Source organism: Oncorhynchus mykiss, chromosome 2 (genome assembly GCF_013265735.2).
Source record: "Oncorhynchus mykiss isolate Arlee chromosome 2, USDA_OmykA_1.1, whole genome shotgun sequence".
In the NCBI taxonomy this organism is placed as follows: Eukaryota; Metazoa; Chordata; class Actinopteri; order Salmoniformes; family Salmonidae; genus Oncorhynchus; species Oncorhynchus mykiss.
Genome location: NC_048566.1, coordinates 95,371,520 through 95,397,794, shown reverse-complemented (window position 1 = coordinate 95,397,794; position 26,275 = coordinate 95,371,520). Strand labels below are relative to the sequence as shown.

At 43.8% G+C, this 26,275-nt stretch overlaps 1 protein-coding gene across 2 annotated transcripts in view; it reads right to left on the bottom strand.

Moving 5' to 3' along the window:
- LOC110502465 (filamin-C) overlaps positions 1-25,697 on the bottom strand; it is a 44,767-nt gene extending 19,070 nt beyond the window's left edge. Inside the window, exons 1-20 of one of the 2 annotated variants that reach the window (XM_036960028.1) lie at positions 24,878-25,697; positions 19,825-20,073; positions 14,090-14,187; positions 12,326-12,482; positions 11,804-12,000; positions 11,415-11,577; positions 10,832-11,032; positions 10,472-10,606; positions 9,148-9,285; positions 8,366-8,492; positions 7,899-8,035; positions 7,502-7,695; positions 6,989-7,246; positions 6,642-6,765; positions 6,185-6,345; positions 5,655-6,036; positions 5,141-5,403; positions 4,686-4,964; positions 4,069-4,387; positions 822-995 (exon numbers count right to left, since the gene is read on the bottom strand). In XM_036960028.1, coding sequence (XP_036815923.1) covers positions 822-995; positions 4,069-4,387; positions 4,686-4,964; positions 5,141-5,403; positions 5,655-6,036; positions 6,185-6,345; positions 6,642-6,765; positions 6,989-7,246; positions 7,502-7,695; positions 7,899-8,035; positions 8,366-8,492; positions 9,148-9,285; positions 10,472-10,606; positions 10,832-11,032; positions 11,415-11,577; positions 11,804-12,000; positions 12,326-12,482; positions 14,090-14,187; positions 19,825-20,073; positions 24,878-25,262 — 4,141 coding nt within the window. In that variant the 5' untranslated portion in view covers positions 25,263-25,697. The remainder of the gene's footprint in view (positions 1-821; positions 996-4,068; positions 4,388-4,685; positions 4,965-5,140; positions 5,404-5,654; positions 6,037-6,184; positions 6,346-6,641; positions 6,766-6,988; positions 7,247-7,501; positions 7,696-7,898; positions 8,036-8,365; positions 8,493-9,147; positions 9,286-10,471; positions 10,607-10,831; positions 11,033-11,414; positions 11,578-11,803; positions 12,001-12,325; positions 12,483-14,089; positions 14,188-19,824; positions 20,074-24,877) is intronic. The other variant, XM_036960029.1, reaches the window with a different exon arrangement.
- Between the last annotated feature and the right edge of the window lie 578 nt (positions 25,698-26,275).

Below are 26,275 nucleotides of genomic sequence, written 5' to 3'. Positions count from 1 at the left end.
TTCCCTGGGGCCAGTGCTGTAATTGACAGGGTCAGAGTCAGAGAACTTTGCATGCTATCTCTCTCTTTCTGCTATCTCTCACTCTGCTATCTTGCTCTCTCTCTCTCTCTCTCTGCTCTCTCTCTGCACTCTCTCTCTCTTTCTACTCTCTCCTCTCTCTCTGCTCTCTCAGCTCCCTCGCTCTTTCTGCTCTCTGCTCTCTCTCTGCACTCTCTCTCTTTCTGCTCTCTGCTCTCTCTCTCTGCACTCGCTCTCTTTCTGCTCTCTGCTCTTTCTCTTCTCTCTCTTTCTCTGCTCTTTCTGCTCTCTGCTCTCGCTCTCTTTCTGCTCTCTTTCTCTTCTCTCTCTTTCTCTGCTCTTTCTGCTCTATCTCTCTCTCTCTCTCTTTCTCTGCTCTTTCTGCTCTCTGCTCTCTGCACTCGCTCTCTTTCTGCTCTCTTTCTCTTCTCTCTCTTTCGCTGCTCTTTCTGCTCTATCTCTCTCTCTCTCTCTTTCTCTACTCTCTCTCCCTGTGCCTCTCTCTTTCTCCCCTTCACTTAGACCACTTCTCCTCTGCCTCATTCAGTATTTATACCCTGTTCTCTCTCTATCTAATCTCAAATGGATCCTCCAACACCTGTTGGGTTTGTCAACTAAAACCCTCTATTCCATCTTCAGCTACTTCCTCTAAGGTTTGTATAGCTACATTTCCCCTACTGGAGTGAAATGAGTTGGAATCCTTTCTCTCTCTGTTCTAGAATCCATTCACTAACATTACTGGAATGAAATAACAACAAGGAGGCTAACAGTTCAGGTCTTCCTCTTTTTTGGTTATTTCTTACCGTCCTCGAAGGCGGTATATTCCACTCTGTAGGTTCCGTCTCCCTTGTCTGTGATGTAGGCGTCTGTGTTGGCGCCTGAAGGGTTGATGATGCGTGCTTTCACGTGGTCACCGCCAATCTTGGTCGTTTTACGGGCGTCCACGATGAAGTGGGTGGTGACCTCCTTGAGGACTCCTATAAACATGGATGACCGTAGGGAGAATGGTTAGCTACTGTAATTGTTAGCATGTAGTAGCCTTTGCAAGTGAATTATGGTAACCTTAGCTATAATGGTCTTGGCAATAGAAGCCTTTACCAGTAAGCTATAGTAACCTTAGCCTTTAGCTATAGTAACCTTGGCCTTTAGCTATAGTAAGCTCAGCCTTTAGCTATAGTAACCTTAGCCTTTAGCTATAGTAACCTTAGCCTTTAGCTATAGTAACCTTGGCCTTTAGCTATAGTAACCTTAGCCTTAAGCTATAGTAACCTTAGCCTTTAGCTATAGTAACCTTGGCCTTTAGCTATAGTAACCTCAGCCTTTAGCTATAGTAACCTTAGCCTTTAGCTATAGTAACCTTGGCCTTTAGCTATAGTAACCTTAGCCTTAAGCTATAGTAACCTTAGCCTTTAGCTATAGTAACCTTAGCCTTTAGCTATAGTAACCTTAGCCTTAAGCTATAGTAACCTTAGCCTTTAGCTATAGTAACCTTAGCCTTTAGCTATAGTAACCTTAGCCTTTAGCTATAGTAACCTTAGCCTTTAGCTATAGTAACCTTAGCCTTTAGCTATAGTAACCTTAGCCTTTAGCTATAGTAACCAGCTGTTTAGCTGGTTAAACGAAGGTTAGTCATGTGTTGGCAAAAATGTATGTCCAAGTTGAGAAACCTTACCAGCAACACTGCCACACTGGTAGCCTATTGACTGGTAGTCTATTGACTGGTAGCCTATTGACTGGTAGTCCATTGACTGGTAGTCTATTGACTGGTAGTCTATGTAGCCTATTGACTGGTAGCCTATCCACTGGTAGTCTATTGACTGGTAGCCTATTGAGTGGTAGCCCATTCAAAGCCCATGTCAGATACTCCAGTGAGTGTAATTGAGTTGAGAAATAAAGTTGACATCATTAGAAGTTGTGTTTATTCTGTTGTTGCTAGCGATATTCAGAAAATAAAATAAATGCTTTATATATTTCCGGGGACCCCCGGTTAAATACCCCTGGTATAGTAGTCTTTATCTGTAGTAACCTTATGCTTTAGCTTTAGCTATAGTAGTCTTTATCTGTAGTAGCATTATGCTTTAGCTATAGCTATAGTAGTCTTTATCTATAGTAGCATTATGCTTTAGCTATAGTAGTCTTTATCTATAGTAGCATTATGCTTTAGCTATAGCTATAGTAGTCTTTATCTGTAGTAGCATTATGCTTTAGCTATAGTAGTCTTTATCTGTAGTATCATTATGCTTTAGCTTTAGCTATAGTAGTCTTTATCTATAGTAGCATTATGCTTTAGCTTTAGCTATAGTAGTCTTTATCTGTAGTATCATTATGCTTTAGCTATAGCTATAGTAGTCTTTATCTATAGTAGCATTATGCTTTAGCTATAGTAGTCTTTATCTGTAGTAGCATTATGCTATAGCTATAGTAGTCTTTATCTATAGTAGCATTATGCTTTAGCTATAGTAGTCTTTATCTGTAGTAGCATTATGCTATAGCTATAGTAGTCTTTATCTATAGTAGCATTATGCTTTAGCTATAGTAGTCTTTATCTATAGTAGCATTATGCTTTAGCTATAGCTATAGTAGTCTTTATCTATAGTATCATTATGCTTTAGCTATAGTAGTCTTTATCTGTAGTAGCATTATGCTTTAGCTTTAGCTATAGTAGTCTTTATCTGTAGTAGCATTATGCTTTAGCTATAGTAGTCTTTATCTGTAGTAGCATTATTCTTTAGCTATAGCTATAGTAGTCTTTATCTATAGTAGCATTATGCTTTAGCTATAGCTATAGTAGTCTTTATCTATAGTAGCATTATGCTTTAGCTATAGTAGTCTTTATCTATAGTAGCATTATGCTTTAGCTTTAGCTATAGTAGTCTTTATCTGTAGTAGCATTATGCTTTAGCTATAGCTATAGTAGTCTTTATCTATAGTAGCATTATGCTTTAGCTATAGTAGTCTTTATCTGTAGTAGCATTATGCTTTAGCTATAGCTATAGTAGTCTTTATCTGTAGTAGCATTATGCTTTAGCTATAGTAGTCTTTATCTGTAGTATCATTATGCTTTAGCTTTAGCTATAGTAGTCTTTATCTGTAGTAGCATTATGCTTTAGCTATAGTAGTCTTTATCTGTAGTATCATTATGCTTTAGCTTTAGCTATAGTAGTCTTTATCTGTAGTAGCATTATGCTTTAGCTATAGTAGTCTTTATCTGTAGTATCATTATGCTTTAGCTTTAGCTATAGTAGTCTTTATCTATAGTAGCATTATGCTTTAGCTATAGTAGTCTTTATCTGTAGTAGCATTATGCTTTAGCTATAGTAGTCTTTATCTGTAGTAGCATTATGCTTTAGCTATAGTAGTCTTTATCTGTAGTAGCATTATGCTATAGCTATAGTAGTCTTTATCTATAGTAGCATTATGCTTTAGCTATAGCTATAGTAGTCTTTATCTGTAGTAGCATTATGCTATAGCTATAGTAGTCTTTATCTATAGTAGCATTATGCTTTAGCTATAGTAGTCTTTATCTGTAGTATCATTATGCTTTAGCTTTAGCTATAGTAGTCTTTATCTATAGTAGCATTATGCTTTAGCTATAGTAGTCTTTATCTATAGTAGCATTATGCTTTAGCTATAGCTATAGTAGTCTTTATCTGTAGTAGCATTATGCTTTAGCTATAGCTATAGTAGTCTTTATCTATAGTAGCATTATGCTTTAGCTTTAGCTATAGTAGTCTTTATCTGTAGTAGCATTATGCTTTAGCTATAGTAGTCTTTATCTGTAGTAGCATTATGCTTTAGCTTTAGCTATAGTAGTCTTTATCTGTAGTAGCATTATGCTTTAGCTTTAGCTATAGTAGTCTTTATCTATAGTAGCATTATGCTTTAGCTATAGTAGTCTTTATCTGTAGTAGCATTATGCTTTAGCTTTAGCTATAGTAGTCTTTATCTATAGTAGCATTATGCTTTAGCTATAGCTATAGTAGTTTTTGATATAGACTACTGTAATATGCATCAACAGAAGAACCACTCCATCCTACTCCCCCTCCTTACCTCTGGGCTCCACCCCTGGTCCATAGACCTGCACACCGCTGGTGTCCACAGCCGGCTCCACCTGGATGACCGCGGGGAACTTGGGTACAACATGACCCCCGTACTTGATGGTAATGGTGTGTGTGCCGTGGAAGGGTGGGATGTAGGTGACAGAGAAGGTCCCATCTGCAGTCTTCTGGATGTGGACCTCGGCCTGAGCCCCGGACTCAGAGACGATCTCAATGGTGAGTTCAGCCTCTCCAGCACTGGTGCAGTCCACTGTGAAGTAGGCTGGTTCCCCTGCCTTGGCCTTCTCCAGGCCAGGCCCACTGGCTGTTACCTGTAGGGTTAGGTTTAGGTTTAGGTTTAAGCTGTTAGGTTCAGGCTTAGGTTTATGTCCGGGTTTAGGTTCAGGTTTAGGTTTAAGTTAAGGTTTATTTGAACATCTTTGTACTTACTCAGAAACACACATACTATGTCAAATTTGATGTCCTACAATACTTATACTACAATACTTATACAATTCTTAAGATATAAAGCATATAATGATCCTAAATACACGGGACAGTGTATCTGTAAATCATACACAACAAACAGGCCTATCAATAAATCAACAACTAGGCATATAGGAGGTGTACCTTGCTGGGGTCGAGACATGGCTTCACAGCTGCCTTGAAGGGAGACCCAGGGATGTGCTGCTCTCCAAACAGGATGTTGATGGCGTACTCTCCAGCCTCAGTGGGCAAGTAGAAAACTGAGCAAGTTCCGTCTCCGTTGTCCTGGCACTCAATCTTAGCCTCGCACGGCCCCTCCACCGTCAGGCCCAGCCCACCGGCGCCCGCTCCTTTGGTGTCGATGGCGAATGGAGCTGGTTTACCCACAATGCCTCCCTTCAGGCCTGGGCCATAAGCGCGCACCTGAGGGAGAGAGGAATGTCAGAACCGCTGGACTGCTACGCTTCAGTACAGCCGTCTGGCTGCTGACTTTAGCATGTAGGCTCACATACTGCTTATGACTGTGTTATGCATGGGTTATGAACGTTTCATGAAGTTCTTATGTAGGCATCCTTCAAATGAAGTGTAACCCACTTTACCTTTGAAGGGTCGGCAGGCATCACTCCCTCCACTGCGAAGGGGGATCCAGGGACAGGGTTCCCATCGTAGCTGACGTCCACCTTGTAAGGCCCCTCCTCTGGGGGGATATACTTCACAGAGTGGGCGCCATTGGCCGCGTCTGACTCCAGCTTGCAGGGGATTGGTCGGCCGGAGGGTGAGGTCATCTTGACGGCTACCTCGCCCTGCCCACCAGCTCCCTTGGTGTCGATGGAGAACTCCTGGTCCTTGCCCACCTCTACTTCTATAAGACAACCACCACACGGACACATGTAAATCAACCGCCAACCATAAAACACGTTTACAGCTGTCCAGTCTCAGACATGGCAATCAAAAATGTACTCCTCTGTACATGTCACAGCACAATTTTCATTCAATATTTACAATTGACTCCTCCAGGCAGTCATTGATGAGAAGAGAATCAAAGCAGAGCTGAATACAAGAAGTGGGTCCCTTCCACCTTAGTTTATATTGTGTACAAAGTTGAGAACTTACTGGTGTCGAGTCCTGTCACCTTGACCTTTCCCAGATCTATAGGAGGAGCCACAGTAATATTGAAGGGGCTCTTGGGAATGGGGTCCCCTCCGTGGGTGACGGAGATGGTCATCTGGCCCTGTTGAACGGCGGTGTACTTGACGGTGTAGGAGTAGTCATGGTTGTCGATGATCTCAAAGTCTCTCACAGCTTCCCCCTTCAGGCCTGCTGCTGTGAACTGGACCTCAGGCTTGGCCTTGCCTGCTCCCTTGGTAAAGATGGTGAAGTGGGTCGGAGTACCCACCTCCACGCCTGTCTTGTTGAGTCCTGGGCCCTCAGCCCTCACTTTGCCAGCATCATGGGAAGGATCAACCTTAATTCTGAATGGACTGATGGGGATTTCCTGGAAAACAAATACAGGAACAGTTTTGTTGCTGTACACTTTTTTTTAACAAAAACTCGAACACAGATGCCATTATTATAGCTGTGATGCTAAGCCACATAGTAACAGTAACCCTTCGACTGAAGGATTCTGGGTAATGTAGTTTTACCTGCTCAGCGAACAGCACCATGATGGTGTATTTCCCAGCGCCGGGCGGCGTGTACTTGACAGTGAAGGTGTCATTGTCGTTCTTGATGATGTCAAAGTCGATGTCAGCCTCGGCTGGGCCCACCACTCCTGGAGCACACTTGATCCCAATGCTAATGTCTCCTGTGGGAGGTCAATGGATCAACTTTCATTTCCTGTCTATATATGAAGAAATCTCATAATACTGTAGCCGTAGGAGCCATTCATTTCTGATCTTCTACAGCTGCAGGCACTAAAGTTAGGTTGGTATTAGCAAGAACAAGTGCAAGACAATGGTCAACTGCCTTCTCTATGGAAGAAATGGTTTTAATTGGATTCTAACAGGGTGAAAAGGTTCTACCTGGAAACCCTACAGGGTTCTTCTACAGGAACAAGCTGAAGAACCTTTTGAGTAGTATTTCCTATTCAGACACACGTACCTTGTCCAGCCTCGGCACAGTCCACAGTGAAGTAGGTGGGCTCGTTTGCCTTGAGTCCTGTCTTCTCCACTCCTGGACCATACACCTTGACCTTGGCTGGGTGGCAGCCCTCTCCAACAATCACCTATACACACAGACACAGTACTTGACACACAGCGCTATGGTTGCTACCTAAAGTAGCCTTATCCGTTTCTAGTGGAGTGGCTGAGCTTACGTAACCGCCTCGTCTGTCTGAGACCTGAAGACTCCCCGTCCCTGACCTAATGCCTTTTAACTCAGCAGGCTAATGAAGTCTGGTAATGCACAGGAGATGTGGGTTCCAACCCCAGTGGGTCGGTCCTACTCACCCTGAAGGGACTGTTGGGCACGTTGACGTCTCCCCAGGTGATGATGATGGTGTGTTTGATGGGCTTGGTGGGGACGTACACACACAGGAAGGTGCCGTCTCCCTTGTCAGTGATCTTAATGTCGATGGTGACACCCTCTGTATCCTGGGCGTAGATCTTGAGGTGGCCGTTGCCAGCCTGGCGGGCATCGATGGTGAACTCTGCCGGTTTGTTTACAATGACCCCAGTGGGCGCCAGACCTGGACCGAAAGCTTTCACCTGCAGAGGAGACATATTTTATTATGTATTTATATGTATGTGTTAGTTTATTTGTTTGTTTATGCGTTAGTTGGTTTGTTTGTATTTGTTTATGCGTTAGTTAGTTAGTTTGTTTATGTGTTTGTTTATTTGTTTGTTTATGTGTTAGTTTGTGTTTTTGTGTGTGTTTATGTGCACATCAGTGTGTTTTCGTGTTTTATAAAGACTACTACTCCTGTAAGGGCGGAGCTAGCTGGAGTGGTGGGTGGAGCTAACCTTCTCAGGGAAGCAGTCATTGGCTGCAGGCAGGATGTGGGCCATGAAGGGGCTGTCCTTGATGTCTTCGTCATCACAGATGACATGGACGGCGTAGTCACCTGGCTCAGTGGGCCAATAGCGGACATCGCAGGAGCCGTCACCCTTATCGTCACATTCTATCTTAGCCTGGGACGGACCCTCGATGGAGAAACCTAGAGAGAGGAGGGCATATGAATAACTTTAGACTTTAGTCTCCTAATCAGTCAAGAGGCACCCAGTTAATGTCCCCTTGTTCACCTGTAAGAATACCAACTGAACTGGTGTCTTCAGAGAAGAAGCAGTGTACCTAATCCATTACTCTACTGGTTCAACTACATTACCCACAATGCCCCGGGGCCCTCATGTCCTGACTTACCCAGAGTTCCTACTTCGGTGCCGATGGCCTCGACCACGAAGTCAGCTGACTTGCCCACCTGGCCGGTCAGCAGCCCGGGGCCCCAAGCTCTCACCTTCTGAGGGCCAACCTCCTCACTCACCTCCACCTCGAAGGGACTGAGGGAGACACAGACACAACTTTTATTCAAGATAAAAAAACTGTAGTTTACTCTTACATTTAGAAAATAGTCTTACCCTGATTCCAGATCAGTGCTAAGGTAAGTAAAAACTACCACAAATCCTAAGTAGTCTTCTATGAATTTGTCTGTGTTAAACTGATTCAGAGTCAGTTGTTAAACTGAGTCAGGGGCTGTGTTAAACTGAGTCAGGGGCTGTGTTAAACTGAGTCAGGGGCTGTGTTAAACTGAGTCAGGGGCTGTGTTAAACTGAGTCAGGGGCTGTGTTAAACTGAGTCAGGGGCTGGTTGGTGGATAGTATAATGCTCACCTGCGTGGGATGAGTTGTCCTCCCCAGGTGATGTTAACTGTGTATTTACCAGTCTGGACAGGGAGATATTCACACTCATAGACACCATCACCAATATCCTTAACTTTCACTGGTGCCTCTGCTCCACCTGAGAGGAGAAGCACAGTATGATTAATAACAGGACCTTGTTGTAGTCTCTGATACAGCCTCTGATGCGCATCACAAATCCATGACCCATTAAACTATAGAGGGAACAAACAAAGAGGAAGTCAAAGTATTCACATTGAAAGATTAAAGAGAAGATCAGCAAGTTGTATGAAGAGAGAGTTCCCAGAGAGAGATGATTGAGGATAATAAAATAGTAAAGGAGAAAGGAGGAGAGAGAGAAAGAAGGAGAGAGAAGAGAGAAAGGAGGAGAGAGAAAGGAGGAGAGAGGGAAAGAAGCAGAGAGAAGAGAGAAAGGAGGAGAGAGAAAGGAGGAGAGGGAGAAGAGAGAAAGGAGGAGAGAGAGGGGAGGAGAGAGAGAAGAGAGAAAGGAGGAGAGAGAGGAGAGGAGAGAGAGAAGAGAGAAAGGAGGAGAGAGAAAGGAGGAGAGAAAGGAGGAGAGAGAGAAAGGAGGAGAGGGATAAGAGAGAAAGGAGGAGAGAGAGGGGAGGAGAGAGAAAAGAGAGAAAGCAGGAGAGAGAAAGAAGGAGAGAGAAGAGGGAAATCAGGAGAGAGAAAGGAGGAGAGAGAGGGGAGGAGAGAGAGAAGAGCGAAATGAGGAGAGAGAAAGGAGGAGAGAGAGGAGAGTGCTGACTCACTTGGTCCAGTCACGGAGACTTTGAGCTCTCCGCTGCCGGCTCCCTTGGTGAAGACCTTGAAGTCTGCCACCTCCTTCACCCTCACCCCCTTAGGCTGGAGGCCTCGGCCCGTGGCACGACACGCGTTGGCATTGATGGCTGGAGAGGGAGAGAGAGGCGTGGTTAAGGACAGTGGAACATAGACTGGCCTAACAGTATGGGACCTATTGATAGATTTGTACATTGTACATTGTTACAACACTGTATATATACATAATATGACATTTGTAATGTCTTTATTATTTTGACATTTCTGTATGTGTAATGTTTACTGTTAATTTTTATTGTTTATTTCATTTTGTATATTATCTACCTCACTTGCTTTGGCAATGTTAACGTTTCCCATGCCAATAAAGCCCCTAGAATTGAATTTAATGGATAGATAGATAGATTGATAGATAGATAGATAGATAGACAGACAGACAGACAGACAGACAGACAGACAGAGAGACAGACAGACAGACAGACAGACAGACAGACAGACAGACAGACAGACAGACAGACAGACAGACAGACAGACAGACAGACAGACAGACAGACAGACAGACAGACAGACAGACAGACAGATAGATAGATAGATATACAGATAGATATACAGATAGATATACAGATAGATATACAGACAGATAGACATTCCCATACGGTATAACGCCATATGCAAACAAGATGCTGCAAAGAATGCCTTCTTGAAGGACACAGAACATCATCAGTCAATCAATTCCCATAGGATGCCAGCTATGAACACAATGCAGCAGAGGAGGACTAGCACAGTGCTGAATGTAGGAGGGTCACGCCGTATAATACACACTCATGTAATGGTCGCAGCATAAAAATATGAATGGCGATTCCAGGCATCATGATTGCGGGCTTGGCTATGCTCATTAGTTTGAAGCAATCAAACCTATGAATGCTAACCCAAGATCAAGGAATCACAGCAAGCGATAAAACATTTGACACTGCATTTTCGTAATACAATCTGTGAAGCACTGTCTCACAAAGACTGAAATAACTTTCCTGGATAGTTTCTGACTACAACGTTCACTTTGCTACAAATCGAGGGCTAGAAATATCAGTGTCCAACATCAAGCTGCCACAGGCGAGGCGGCAGGCGCCCAAGCAAGGCACTCAGATGGTATAGCATTGCCCCCGTCACAGGAAGCAAACAGGGCACCTGCAAGGCATAGGGCAAATGGCATAGAGTATAGTGCACAGGGACGCTGGGGCACGGCTAGCATATCAGCGGGCAAAACGGGCGCAGGCGTCCACCTGGAGGGCCCATACTAACTTGGTCGACCCTTTTTGCCTTTGGGGGTAGGGACACCCCCTTTCTTGCCCGCTGGCTCCTTCCCCCCCCCGGGAGAGGTGAAGGAAGACTGGGGGATAATCTGGACTGGAGGAGGACCCACCATAGAGGGAGGAGCTACAAATCACAGACAGCATGTTCATTTAACTTTAACATAGTACACTAAACTGGTCTCGGTCGTCGTGACAACCTGTTAGTACCGCCGTGGGATCGAGATAGCTGTAGACTGTGGAACTAGAGAGTGACAGATCGACAACGGAACGACACAATTTTACAACAGTGATTTTTGTAGTGACAGTTGGTGATAGTTAGTGACAGTTGGTTAGCTCAGTGCTAACTCACCCTCTGCGATTTGAACTTTGAAGGGGCTCTTGGGGATCTCCTGACCCGCGAACAGGATGTGGATGGTGTGGGGGCCCTCCAACATGGGCCGGTAGGTGCAACGGAAAACACTGTCCCCTTTGTTTTCCAAAATCAGTTCCACTGTGTCTTTCTTCCCCTCAGGGTCCACGACGACAACGCTCACATCACCATTACCAGCACCTGTACAAGACAACAGGAAGACACCAATCAAAATGCTGTTGATCAACCATGTGATCAAAACAAGGAAACATGGACAAACCATGCGATCACAAGGAAACATGCATGGACATTGTTGTGGGCCCTCGGAGTAAATGCATAGCCGCAGGAAGTTGTTTGGGGGGGTATAAGAAATGTTGCCGGCGCTACAGATATCGGTCTGCTAATACAGGACTAGTAAAGGCCCTGTACACTACAACAGAAATATGTCAATAATTCAGGGGTTGCTGTAGCATCCTCAGTAAATGTTTGGATTCCCCTCTAGTGTCTCCAGTTTTGTCCAGCAACTGATCTGATCAGTGTTACTGTGTTTCTTGTCCAACATTGTTGACTTCCCGCTCCTTACCTGCGGTGTAGATGTCGAAATAGGTGGGTTTGTTGGCCACGTTGCCGGTAGGTTCCAGCCCTGGTCCTCTGGCCTGGACCTTGTTGGGATCGCCCATGGCCTTGGCAACGTTCACTGTGTAGGGACTCTTGTCAATGTCCTGCCCTGCAAACAGCACTTTTACCTGAGGGGGGGGGGGGGGGGGGGGGGGGGGGGGGGGGACGTTCAAATGTTCCTGTGAGTTTCCAATGCTCTAGTGGTACATTGTGACAATGAGATGTGTAGATTGTAAAATAAAGACAAGTAAAGGCAAGTAAAAATAAGTAGAGTAATGTACAGTTTTACTAAAGTAACGTAAAGAATACATAACATAAATCTACACGGGACATTGATGGCAGCCGTTTGTTTACCTTGTGGACACCCTCAACCTTGGGTACATAAGTGACAGTGTAGGTCCTGTTTTTGTCATTGTTGAAGACCACCGTAGCCTCCTCAGTGTGTCCCTCGGGATCGGTCACATAGACCAGCACCTCGGCCTGACCTGCCTGCAGAGTCTCCACTGTGAACACTGCTGGCTTCAGAACCATGTTTCCGTGGGAATCAATACCTACGGGGAGGGAGTGGCAGATGGCGAGTTAGATATGTTTGAGTCTGTGTGTATAAAACAATAAATGATGCTTATCAGTTGCTTGGGTTGCAAATACCCCAGAAATATTCTAAAAGTGCCTGGCCGTTCATAACCCAAACGATGCCATGGTTCTGAAATCCTGGAGGGAAGTTTCCTTCCCTGCTTATTGCCTCCTGATTCCCGAGAATCATGCAACCGAGATTCCTCAGAAACATGGGGATTTTGAGAATGTTTCCGGGAATTTCTCAACCCAAGTCCTGATTCAACTACACTGTTCATGGTTTCTATCTCAGTGAGCACCCACCAGGTCCGTATGCCTTGGCCTTGTTGGGGTACAGCTGAACGCCTTTAGGTTTGAGGGGAGCGCCAGGCTTCAGCTTAGCCTTGGGGAACTGGGACAGGTAGGTCATCACTGAGTGTTCATCCACATCCGGATCGACAATCTCCTCAGGGGCGATCACCTAGGCAACAAGCAGAGGGTGTAAGGTTAATACTGTACAACCACACTTGTCTAACTTGACTTAAACCCATTTGCTCCTTGGGGAACAGAGTTCATAGCACAACTGTTTTCAGACAGACAGGGAGACAGACAGACAGGGAGGGAGACAGACAGACAGGGAGGGAGACAGACAGGGAGGGAGGGAGACAGACCGACAGAGACAGGGAGACAGACAGACAGGGAGGGAGACAGATCGACAGACAGACAGGGAGACAGACAGACCGACAGGGAGACAGACAGACAGGGAGGGAGACAGACCGACAGGGAGACAGACAGACAGGGAGACAGACAGACCGACAGGGAGACAGACAGACAGGGAGACAGACAGACCGACAGGGAGACAGACAGACAGACAGACAGGGAGACAGACCGACAGGGAGACAAGGAGTCGGACTGAAAGGGAGAGAGACAGACAGGGAGACAGACAGACCGACAGGGAGACAGACAGACAGGGAGGGAGACAGACCGACAGGGAGACAAGGAGTCGGACTGAAAGGGAGAGAGACAGACAGGGAGACAGACAGGCCGACAGGGAGACAGCAGGGAGACAGACAGACCGACAGGGAGGGAGGGAGACAGAAAGACAGGGAGACAGACGTGTACTTATTTGTTCTGTATACCAATGTGAAGGCACATTGCCTAGATACTATTTATAATGTATTTATAATCTATTCTATATAATTGTCTCTCTCCTCTTCCTTCTCCCTCCTTCCCTCTGCCATGTTGGTAGTATCAGTCTGGTGTAAAGCTGTCTGTCTATATTTAACCCTGGTACAGCAGGACTGTGGCCTCAGTAAGCCATGCAGTCAGGGGATTTAGCCCTGAGCCAAGCCCTCTCCCACACCTCATCTACAGCCCATGGTACAGCCCTCAGCCTGGGGAGAATTCAGACCCCTAGGCCTGGGAATCCATGGCACACACTCTGCTCAATATTCACCGTAAGGCTATGTATGCCATGTCACTAATGGTCCTTCTTAACCCAGACTATGTACGCTGTGTCAGATAAACAAGTAGAGAAACACTCACACAAATAGTACAGCTCACAGATTCTGTTTCAGAAGAGAATCTAACAAATCTACACTTTAGAGAAATTAGCAAATCTATACCTTAGAGAATCTAGCAAATCTATACCTGAGAGAATCTAGCAAATCTATACCTGAGAGAATCTAGCAAATCTATACCTGAGAGAATCTAGCAAATCTATACCTGAGAGAATCTAGCAAATCTATACCTTAGATAATCTAGCAAATCTATACCTTAGAGAATCTAGCAAATCTACACCTGAGAGAATCTAGCAAATCTACACCTGAGAGAATCTAGCAAATCTACACCTTAGAGAAACTAACAAATCTACACCTTATCATCTTAGTATTGAATGTGCATCTAAACACTCCAACAAACACATCTAGTTAAAGTGTTCACTGAATAACAAACCAACAGTAATACATTGTAGTATAAAGACCCATTGCTTCTCAGTGTATATTATCCCCAACCTCATTCACTGGCTCCACTACGTGTGGCTTCATGGGGCTTTCCCTGGAACTGTCACCCCAGAGTATTGTGTCTTACCTGGGGCACGCCCAGCCAGTCGTCAGCCTGCTGCATGGCCTCTCTGGCATTCTCCACGGGGTGGTTAGGGTCCCAGGCCTTCCAGTCGGGGCACAGACCTACAGGGAGAGACAGGGGGAAGAGACGGGAGAGAGGGAGAGGGGGAAGAGACGGGAGAGAGGGAGAGGGGGAAGAGACGGGAGAGAGGGGGAAGAGACGGGAGAGAGGGAGAGGGGGAAGAGACAGGAGAGAGGGAGAGAGGGAAGAGAGGAGAGGGAGAGGGGGAAGAGACGGGAGAGAGGGAGAGGGGGAAGAGACGGGAGAGAGGGGGAAGAGACGGGAGAGAGGGAGAGGGGGAAGAGACAGGAGAGAGGGAGAGTGGGGGGGGAGTAGGGAGAGATTAGAATGGGATTGGGGTTATGACTGTGCAGAAATATAACAGTGTCCCATCTGGTCACAGAAACAACTTAACTATTATTAACTACTACTACTACTATTAACTACTACTACTGCTACTATTAACTACTACTACTGCTACTATTAACTACTACTACTACTATTAACTACTACTACTACTACTATTAACTACTACTATTAACTACTACTACTACTATTAACTACTACTACTACTACTACTATTAACTACTACTACTACTACTATTAACTACTACTACTACTATTAACTACTACTACTACTACTATTAACTACTACTATTAACTACTACTACTACTATTAACTACTACTACTACTACTATTAACTACTACTATTAACTACTACTACTACTATTAACTACTACTACTACTACTACTATTAACTACTACTACTGCTACTATTAACTACTACTACTACTATTAACTACTACTATTAACTACTACTACTACTATTAACTACTACTACTACTACTACTACTACTACTACTATTAACTACTACTACTACTACTACTACTACTACTACTGCTACTATTAACTACTACTACTACTAATAACGATAAGAATATGAACTACTACTACTACTACTATTAACTACTACTACTACTACTATTAACTACTACTACTACTACTACTACTACTACTATTAACTACTGCTGCTATTAACTACTACTACTACTACTACTACTACTACTACTATTAACTACTACTACTACTACTATTAACTACTACTACTACTACTATTAACTACTACTACTACTACTATTAACTACTACTACTACTACTACTTCTACTACTACTACTATTAACTACTACTACTACTACTACTATTAACTACTACTACTACTACTACTACTACTACTACTACTACTGCTACTACTATTAACTACTACTACTACTACTACTACTACTACTATTAACTACTACTACTACTACTACTATTAACTTCTACTAGTACTTATACTACTACTATTAACTACTACTACTATTAACTACTACTACTATTAACTAATACTACAACTACTACTACTACTACTACTACTACTATTAACTACTACTACTACTACTATTAACTACTACTACTACTACTACTATTAACTACTACTACTGCTACTACTACTACTACTACCACTATTAACTACTACTACTACTACTACTATTAACTACTACTACTACTATTAACTACTACTATTAACTACTACTACTACTACTACTACTACTACTACTACTATTAACTACTACTATTAACTACTACTACTACTACTACTGCTACTATTAACAACTACTACTAATAATAAGAAGAATATTAACTACTACTACAACTACTACTATTAACTACTACTACTACTACTATTAACTACTACTACTACTATTAACTACTACTACTACTACTATTAACTACTACTACTACTACTACTACTATTAACTACTACTACTATTAACTACTACTACTATTACTACTACTACTACTATTAACTACTACTACTACTACTATTAACTACTACTACTACTACTATTAACTACTACTACTACTACTATTAACTACTACTACTACTACTACTACTACTACTATTAACTACTACTACTACTACTATTAACTACTACTACTACTACTATTAACTACTACTACTACTACTACTACTACTACTATTAACTACTACTACTACTACTACTACTACTACTACTACTACTACTATTAACTACTACTACTACTACTACTACTACTACTATTAACTACTAGTACTACTACTACTACTACTACTACTACTACTACTATTATTAACTACTACTACAACTACTACTACTACTATTAACTACTACTATTAATTACTACTATTAACTACTACTACTACTACTACTATTAACTTCTACTAGTACTTATACTACTACTATTAACTACTAACTACTGCTGCTATTAACTACTACTACTACTACTACTACTACTACTACTATTAACTACTACTACTACTACTATTAACTACTACTACTACTACTATTAACTACTACTACTACTACTATTAACTACTACTACTACTACTACTTCTACTACTACTACTATTAACTACTACTACTACTACTACTATTAACTACTACTACTACTACTACTACTACTACTACTACTACTGCTACTACTATTAACTACTACTACTACTACTACTACTACTACTATTAACTACTACTACTACTACTACTATTAACTTCTACTAGTACTTATACTACTACTATTAACTACTACTACTATTAACTACTACTACTATTAACTAATACTACAACTACTACTACTACTACTACTACTACTATTAACTACTACTACTACTACTATTAACTACTACTACTACTACTACTATTAACTACTACTACTGCTACTACTACTACTACTACCACTATTAACTACTACTACTACTACTACTATTAACTACTACTACTACTATTAACTACTACTATTAACTACTACTACTACTACTACTACTACTACTACTACTATTAACTACTACTATTAACTACTACTACTACTACTACTGCTACTATTAACAACTACTACTAATAATAAGAAGAATATTAACTACTACTACAACTACTACTATTAACTACTACTACTACTACTATTAACTACTACTACTACTATTAACTACTACTACTACTACTATTAACTACTACTACTACTACTACTACTATTAACTACTACTACTATTAACTACTACTACTATTACTACTACTACTACTATTAACTACTACTACTACTACTATTAACTACTACTACTACTACTATTAACTACTACTACTACTACTATTAACTACTACTACTACTACTACTACTACTATTAACTACTACTACTACTACTATTAACTACTACTACTACTACTATTAACTACTACTACTACTACTACTACTACTACTACTACTACTATTAACTACTACTACTACTACTACTACTACTACTACTACTACTACTATTAACTACTACTACTACTACTACTACTACTACTATTAACTACTAGTACTACTACTACTACTACTACTACTACTACTACTATTATTAACTACTACTACAACTACTACTACTACTATTAACTACTACTACTACTACTACTACTACTACTACTATTAACTACTACTACTACTACTACTACTACAACTACTACTACTACTACTACTACTATTAACTACGACTACTACTACTACTAACTGCTACTACTACTAACTGCTACTAACACCCTACAACCCCATGTGACCCTGTATTTACCCACACTGCTCTGCTCCAGTTTGTATAGATAGGTGCATTGCTAGCCTTCGATGGAAGGGCTACGAATTTCAAAACAACGAAAGCATCAAACGTATTTGTACTTCCGCTGTCGTACACAGGAGGCTAAAGCAGACAGGCTAACGCCCAACGAAATAGACTTACTAGAATGAGCATTCTCATTCGAGTCAATGGGTCTGTGACAGGTTGACTGGCGTGTGGTTATATTTCTACGTGCTAAACCTGCCGTGGGCTGCTAATGCTTAAAGTGGATTAGCTGTTAGCTGTGCAGTGAGTTCCCTGACAGTCGCTCAACACAAGTCTATTATCTTGTTATTACCGGACACGCCGCGGAGCTGCGCGTGTGATATTACTGTAAAGTTACTATGGCAACTTGAAACAATGGGTGCGTCTGCATCACATGGTGGTTCATTTCACTGTCACCGACAATAACATTATGATTTAAAAATCACCAACGTTTGGGTGGAGTACGGTTGGATCTTCTGACAGGAATGCATTAGGACAGTAGAACTACCGTAGAAGGAGAACATTCTGTGTTTCAAGTTCTAGGTGATTTCAGCTTTGGACTTAAGCCTGGTCTCCTCCACCCCAAAATATAATATTTCAGAGTTTTATTACATTTCAATTGGACACAGAAGATTATCGTCAGGGATACAGGAGAAATAGTCACAAACAAAGGAGAGGATGACTTTTCTTGTTGTACACCTGTTATCTCCAAATAAACCTACCAGCGGTCAGTCTAGAGAAATGCTTAACCTAACTACATAAGCCTAACTAAGGATTGGACTGGAGACGGATTTGTCAACTTTCTAAATGCTGTTAGGGGTTGAATAAAGAACCATGGCCTTGTATGGTCACACCATCTGTAGCTAGCTGGGTGTCGGAGAGCTGCTGTAACATACCCCAGGATTTCTAGCCATGTAAACAGTCAACCACGGTGTTCTAGACTCCTCTCTCTATTCTAGAACACAAAAAAAAAGGAGTCTTTCTAAGGCTTCGTGTCAGAGGGTCAGAGTGTGCTGTAACCTCTGGTCAAATTGGAGTGCTTTCAAGTCAACGAGTCATCCTTGTGAATCTTGGCACTCCTGCTCCAAAGCTCATCCTCATGCATTTCCAGCACAGAACAGGCTGTTTTTAAACCCCAAGCATCTAAGCACATGTCCCTTGGCAGATGAAGAGGAATCGTGCCCAAATTTGGCGTTGCTGTGTGTGGAGGCTATAAACACTAAAGCCAGGCTTACGACCTCTGGGCCTGAGAGAGCTCCTTCACTCAGTCAGAGACAGCTGGCAGGGGCGTCCTCTGTCTGTCTGTCTGTCTGTCTCTTTCTCTCTCTCTCTCTCTCTCTCTCTCTCTGTCTGTCGATCTCTCGCTCTCTGTCTGTCGATCTTTCTCTCTCTCTCTCTCTCTCTGTCCGTCGATCTCTCTCTCTCACTGTCTGTCGATCTCTCTCTCGCTGTCTGTCAATCTCTCTCTCTTTCGATCTCTCTCTCTCGATCTTTCTCTCTGTCTGTCGATCTCTCTCTCTATCTGTCGATCTCTCTCTCTCTCTAAGTCTGTCTGTCTGTCTCTCACTGTCTCTCTCTGTCTCTCTCCGTCTCTCTCTCTGGCTCAACAGGACCACTGAGGCCTACTGACCCCGCCAGGCTGTGTAAATGATACCATGATACCATATCAAATACAATAACTGACTCATAGCTGACCCTGACATCTCAACACAGTAACTCATATTTGACCATGACCTCTCACCACAGTAACTCATATCTGACCCCTGACCTCTCACCACAGTAACTCATATCTGACCCCTGACCTCTCACCACAGTAACTCATATCTGACCCTGTCCTCTCACCACAGTAACTCATAGATGGATTCTGACCTCTCACCACAGTAACTCATATCTGACCCCTGACCTCTCACCAGTAACTCATAGCTGACCCCTGACCTCTCAACACAGTAACTCATAGCTGACCCCTGACCTCTCACCACCGTAACTCATAGCTGACCCCGGGACTTACCATGGCTCCCAGGGCCTCACACTAAACTGTTCCTGAGTCAGTTCTTACCAGGGGCACAGTTGTCTACCAGGGCTCCCAGGGCCTTGCCATCCCTCCAGTCACGGTGGAAGTTGTTGATGGGTAGCTCAGGCACCTTGTTCTGGATCCATCCCAGCAGCCTCTGCTTGGGGGTCAGTTTCTTAGCCTCCTCATCATCCTCATCCTCCCACATGGGCATGGAGATGGAGTAGTGCAGGATCAGAGTCCAGATCAGACCTAGGATCAGTTTCAGATTACCGTCCACGATGGCCTTGGAGTCTGGAGGGGAGAGGAATACAGATCCAGGGTCAGATTTAGCCTCCTATCCATGATTGACTTAATGTCTACGAGTGGAGGAGGGAGAGAGAGAGAGACATTTGAAATGTCTTTATTATTTTTGGAACTTTTGAAAGTGTAATGTTTACTATAAATGTTTTATTGTTTACTTCACTTCTGTTTATTATCTACTTCACTTGCTTTGGCAATGTTACCATATGTTTCCCATGCCAATAAAGCCCTTACATTGAATTGAATTGAGAGAGAGAGAGGGAGGGAGAGAGAGAGAGGGAGGGAGGGAGAGAGAGAGAGGGAGGGAGAGAGAGAGAGAGAGAGAGAGAGGGAGAGAGAGAGAAAGAGGGAGAGAGAGAGGGAGGGAGAGAGAGAGAGAGAGAGAGAGAGAGAGAGAGAGAGAGAGAGAGAGAGAGAGAGGGAGGGAGGGAGAGAGAGAGAGAGTGAGGGAGAGAGAGAGAGAGAGTGAGGGAGAGAGAGAGAGAGGGAGGGAGGGAGAGAGAGAGAGAGAGAGCGAGAGAGAGAGAGAGAGAGAGAGAGAGAGAGAGGTGTAGACAGGACACAAGAGGGATATCTAATGTGTTTTGTGTCTGTTAGTGTCTTCAATAGAGAGTTAAATTCCACTACAGGTACTAGGCTACACAATAATTGACTGGTCAGGAGAGTGACGGAGTATCCGTGGTATTCCGCAGACAGACAGACAGACAGACAGACAGACAGGTAGGCAGGCAGGCAGACAGACAGACAGACAGACAGGCAGGCAGGCAGGCAGGCAGGCAGGCAGGCAGGCAGACAGACAGACAGGCAGGCAGGCAGGCAGGCAGGCAGACAGACAGACAGACAGACCAGACCAGACCAGACAAGACCAGACAGACAGACAGACAGGCAGGCAGGCAGGCAGGCAGACAGACAGACAGACAGGCAGGCAGGCAGGCAGACAGACAGACAGACAGACAGACAGACAGACAGACAGACAGACAGACAGACAGACAGACAGACAGACAGACAGACAAACCAGACAGACAGACAGACAGACAGACAGGCCAGCATGGACAAGAACAGATCAACAGCTGACAACATATGTTGAAATGGAATCCTTAGTAAGTCAACAGCACTTGGATTTAAATTGCTTTGAAAGCACTTTAGTAACAGTGACCTTCAGTATGAGGTAAATCAATGAAGAAGCACTAAGTAGCAGACCATAAAGTATACCTAAAAACTTAACCAGTGTATTCTTAGAGTAGTCGTCTCAACTGAAACCAAACAGTTAGATAATTAACGTCCTTCATTGGTTTAGACAGACAGTAAACCGGACAGGGTAAAGTGTACCACAACCCGTAAAAGGCTATACTAAACTATCTGGACAGAAGAATTGCCCAATTGCCTCATTGGACAGAAAGGTAGACGCAGTTTAGAAACAGTTGTAGTAAGTGGAGAGGGTGGTCATGTGACTTGCCTATCTCTGACTCTGATATCTATTTATTGTACTGTGGGTCAGTGACCTCTGGTCCTGACAGTTTTGCTTGATGACTGTTTGATGAGGACCATTAGACTGACTGGCATGGCCAGGTGGTGTGGTGTTGATAATGGCGTCTCAGGCTTTGTAGACAGCTGTATGCCATGTGGTCATGTGGTCAAAAGGAACAAACAGTGTGTGCCAGTGAGACAGGTGTTTTTTTTTACTATCCTCATTCCTCAGTGTCAATTTCTTGATTATTTGTAGGTTGCTGTGACAACACAGAGAAGTGGTTTAAAGGTTTGGTGTTCACCCTGTGTCATGTTGTTCACCGTTCACCCAGAGCTTGGTGTTGCTGTGTCTAAGACAGACAGCAGGCGTCAGGAGAGGAACGACAGCGCCACCGTTATCCTGTTTCTGTCAAAGCTGACAAGGTCACAGGGATATCGCCTGCCACTCCCCAACCCACACACAGACCTGGGCATTTGGGAGGGGGGAGGGGAGAGGGGGGGGGGGGGTGACCCCCTAACCTCTTTACTGACACTATACTGCAAAAACCTTGGGACATTCCTTAGGCGTGAGGTCGCTAGCCGAAGAGAGTTCCCTCGGGCATCATGACACACATACACTTGCCGTGCCCTTCACAACCCCCCGCTCAAAAAGGCGGTCACACCAGGAATTTCACCGGGCCGCGTGGAGGGAGAGTAATCAGTCAGCGCGGCAGAGAGACAGACGGTCAGGTGTTTAATAAATCTTATTGTTAGTGAAATATGAGGCCGGGTTTCTCTTCTCTAGTCCAAAACCTTAATAACGAGATGGTTTAAACACACTCAAATCAAATCAAATGTTATTGGTCACATACACATGGTTAGCAGATGTTAATGCGAGTGTAGCGAAATGCTTGTGCTTCTAGTTCCCGACCATGCAGTAATAACCAACTAACATACTAAACCTAAACTAGAGAAATGAGAAACATTGAAAGAAATTAAATTAAACAGGACTTCTGGAGCTTCTCCTGTTCGGAGACATGGGTCAATCCAGATGTACTTCTATGACTGTGACAACATGTCCAGAGTCCTCTCTTACCTCCCAAACATAGACCTCACACACTCTACTATGGTGTATCTAGCTCTCTCCATTTATTTTTATTTTACCTTATTTAATTAACTAGGCAAGAAAGTTAAAATAACTAATTCTTATTTTCAATGACAATCTAGGAACAGTGGGTTAATTGCCTTGTTCAGGGGTAGAACAACAGTTTTACCTTGTCAGCTCGGGGATTTGAACTGGCAACCTTTCGATTACTAGTCCAACGCTCTAACCACTAGGCTACCCTGCCGCCCCATCTAAATCCCTGAAGGAAGGATGTGCAATGTCCAGGGGTCAGGGTCCAGCTATCTATAACTCAATTATTCCTCCCAGGGCTTAGCTACCTCTGGGGACACAATACCTCCATGCTTATCACTCTTATCCCAAACCAGGACACATGCCCTCAGCCAGCCTAACCCTCCCCTCCACACACAGAGGGATCCCAGAGGATAACCAAGCACCTACTGTTAAGCTGGTCTGTATGGGCTATGTAGCCAACTAAACCACCATAGGAAATCTGGGAGCATCCTGACAGTCAACAAGGAAATCAATGACATGACAATGATCATAAGAATGATCCTACGTGTCTGGTAACAGGGACGGGCTGTCCACCCCTTCCTCTCCATCTAACAAACTTCTTCTGGCATGACTCTTCTGACCTTTAACTGGTGTGATTATGAGGTGTGGAGTGTTTGTGGAGTGAGAGGGGGTGTGATGTGTGTGTGTGTGTGTGTGTGTGTGTGTGTGTGTGTGTGTGTGTGTGTGTGTGTGTGTGTGTGTGTGTGTCTTTCTCATTAACACAGTCCTAGTGAATTTCCACCCAGCAGAGCCCAGAGCCCAGCCTGACAGTACCACTGTAATAGTCTGAGAAAAACACTATAGATGGACATGAAAGTCCAGGTTGGACGATGTGTCTTGGCCCTGACATCGTCCAGGGTGGACGGCGTGTCTTGGCCCTGACATCGTCCAGGGTGGACTGCGTGTCTTGGCCCTGACATTGTCCAGGGTGGACTGCGTGTCTTGGCCCTGACATCGTCCAGGGTGGACTGCGTGTCTTGGCCCTGACATCGTCCAAGGTGGACGGCGTGTCTTGGCCCTGACATCGTCCAGGGTGGACGGCGTGTCTTGGCCCTGACATCGTCCAGGGTGGACGGCGTGTCTTGGCCCTGACATCGTCCAGGGTGGACTGCGTGTCTTGGACCTGACATCGTCCAGGGTGGACGGCGTGTCTTGGCCCTGACATCGTCCAGGGTGGACGGCGTGTCTTGGACATCAGCCAGTGATCTCAATGGTACCTATGCTGTAAGAGTTTCCATAGAGATGGCTGACCAACGGCCATTTTGTGAAAGCCATGCATCAGACTGTAGAGCACCTGACAAGCTAGGTTGACAGGAAGTGGCATAATACTGAGGTGTAGATGGATGTTTAGACTCAGGCTGAGTCACTCAGCAGAACGATTCAAACGGGTCTCTCTCAATAATATGTGGTCGACAATCTAAGGTCTGCTATTGTGAAAAACCCATTATTCCCCTGTTCTAGTAAGTGTTATGTGACTGATGCATGGAGGGTTATGTGTATTCATCATAGAGAGTCATGTGTATTCATCACAGAGAATCATGTGCATGCCATCATAAGGAAAGCCCAAAGATTTTGTGAAATGACACTGACAGTCAATAACTAATTTACAATGTACTAATTAATAATAACTTTGTAACATATTGTCAAAATAATGTGCTGCTCTATCCTGTCTGGCCTGTCCAGAGTATGCACTGGACTCTCACCCTCCCCTTATTCCTATTCCATTGTCTTTCTTTCTCCCTCTCTCTGTCTCTCTCTCTCTGTCTCTCTCTCTCTGTCTCTCTCTCTCTCTCTGTCTCTCTCTCTCTGTCTCTCTCTCTCTCTCTATCTCTCTCTCTCTGTCTCTCTCTCTCTCTCTCTCTCTCTATCTCTCTCTCTGTCTCTCTCTCTCTCTCTCTCTCTCTTCCTCTCTCTCTCTTTCTCTCTCTCTCTCTGTCTCTCTCTCTATCTCTCTCTTCCTCTCTCTCTCTTTCTCTCTCTCTCTCTGTCTCTCTCTCTTTTCCTCTCTCTCTCTTTCTCTATTTCTCTCTCTCTCTGTCTCTCAAAGATTAATTAAAAACATTTCAGCCCCCTATTCGTCTTTCTTTCTTTCCCTTTCTCTCTCTCTCTCTCTCTCTCTCTCTCAAAAATGAATTAAAAACATTCCAGCCCAAAAGCTCACTTGTCACTTACCAATAGACACCAACTTGATGTGTTCCCTGTCCAAAAATTCCAGAGCGACGGACACATTTTCCAATTTCATCTGTCGGAAGTTGGGTCTAGTGTGGTGTTTTTTGTACATCTTTTTCTGGCTCAGAACCTCCAGGAGCCCAATGAGCTTTAACCCGTCGCCAAAATCCTTCTGGAGGTCTGTCACGGTCTTATTGACACACTTGAGATGCTCGTTGCACCACCTTGTAAAGGTGTTCTGTTGGATTTTCTTCCATGGTGCATCCTCGGCAAGATCTTTCTCCGTAGCCGGCATCTCGTCTTCCTCGTCCCCCTCGAAGCTGTCCGTGCCCTGGTAGTGCTGCGGTGGCTGGCTGTCGTCGTAGTAATGTGTGTTATTGCTCGTCATGTTGGCGGTTTTCCGTGTGTCCCTTTTTATACAGCAAGTCAGACCGATGTGTGAAGTTATCTGCAAAAAAAAGTTTAGCTTGTCGATGTCAAGCTCGAGCGCACTTGCTGTGGTAAAAGTTCAAAACTTGGGAGAAGAGAGTTTCAAAAAAAAAAAAGTGTCCCGGAGACTTTTCGGATGTCCTTGTGAAGAAGCCTCTTCTTGTCAGGACAATGATGAATTGATCCGATTTACAGTCCTTGTTACTGCAACGCAGCCTGTCGCGGGTTTTTAATTGGCAGTGGCTTGACAAATGTAGTCGCTGCCTCTTAATAGATATGCTCAGAGAAGAATGTCGTTTTTTGAAAAATGGTCCAGTTCGCTCTGTAGCACTTGAGGAGTAGAGTAGCAATGTAGTTCACTGGAGTCGGTTGGTTAAACTTGAATGGTGTGAGGTGGGCAAAGAGTGGGGTATATATAAAGAGACCCTGGGGGTCACGTCACACCCGTCGTAGACCCCATAGTCATAACTACAATCATAGGCTATTTTCTAATCCATATGGATAACGGGGTGAGTCAGGATTGGCCGTAAAGGATGATCGGGCAGTGATTGGTGGACCCCCACCCAGAGCAACAGTTGTGACAGCGCACAGTATTTTTAGCCACTCCACTTTGGGTGGTGGGATGCCGGGACTTCTTGGTTGTTGTAAAGTAGCCTAGTGTGTTATGATCAGGGATCGAGCTCCTGAATTGTTAAACAATTTAGACAAGAAAAGATAATGACGCATCCTAAAATCAAGTGGGTTTTAATATGTGGCTCATGTCGTTGTGGATTAGGCTATACTATATTCATGTTGTTATTTCGCCTATTGGTCTTTTACCACTTTGTTAAATCCTTTAAACATGATTTATTATTGATGAATGTCCTACACAGAAGCCTTGTTTACACGGTGAGCTGACATCAACATATCTGATCAAGGTTTGTGGTGTCATGTCCACACATAATATTTAAAATAGTATCCATTCGATGTTTC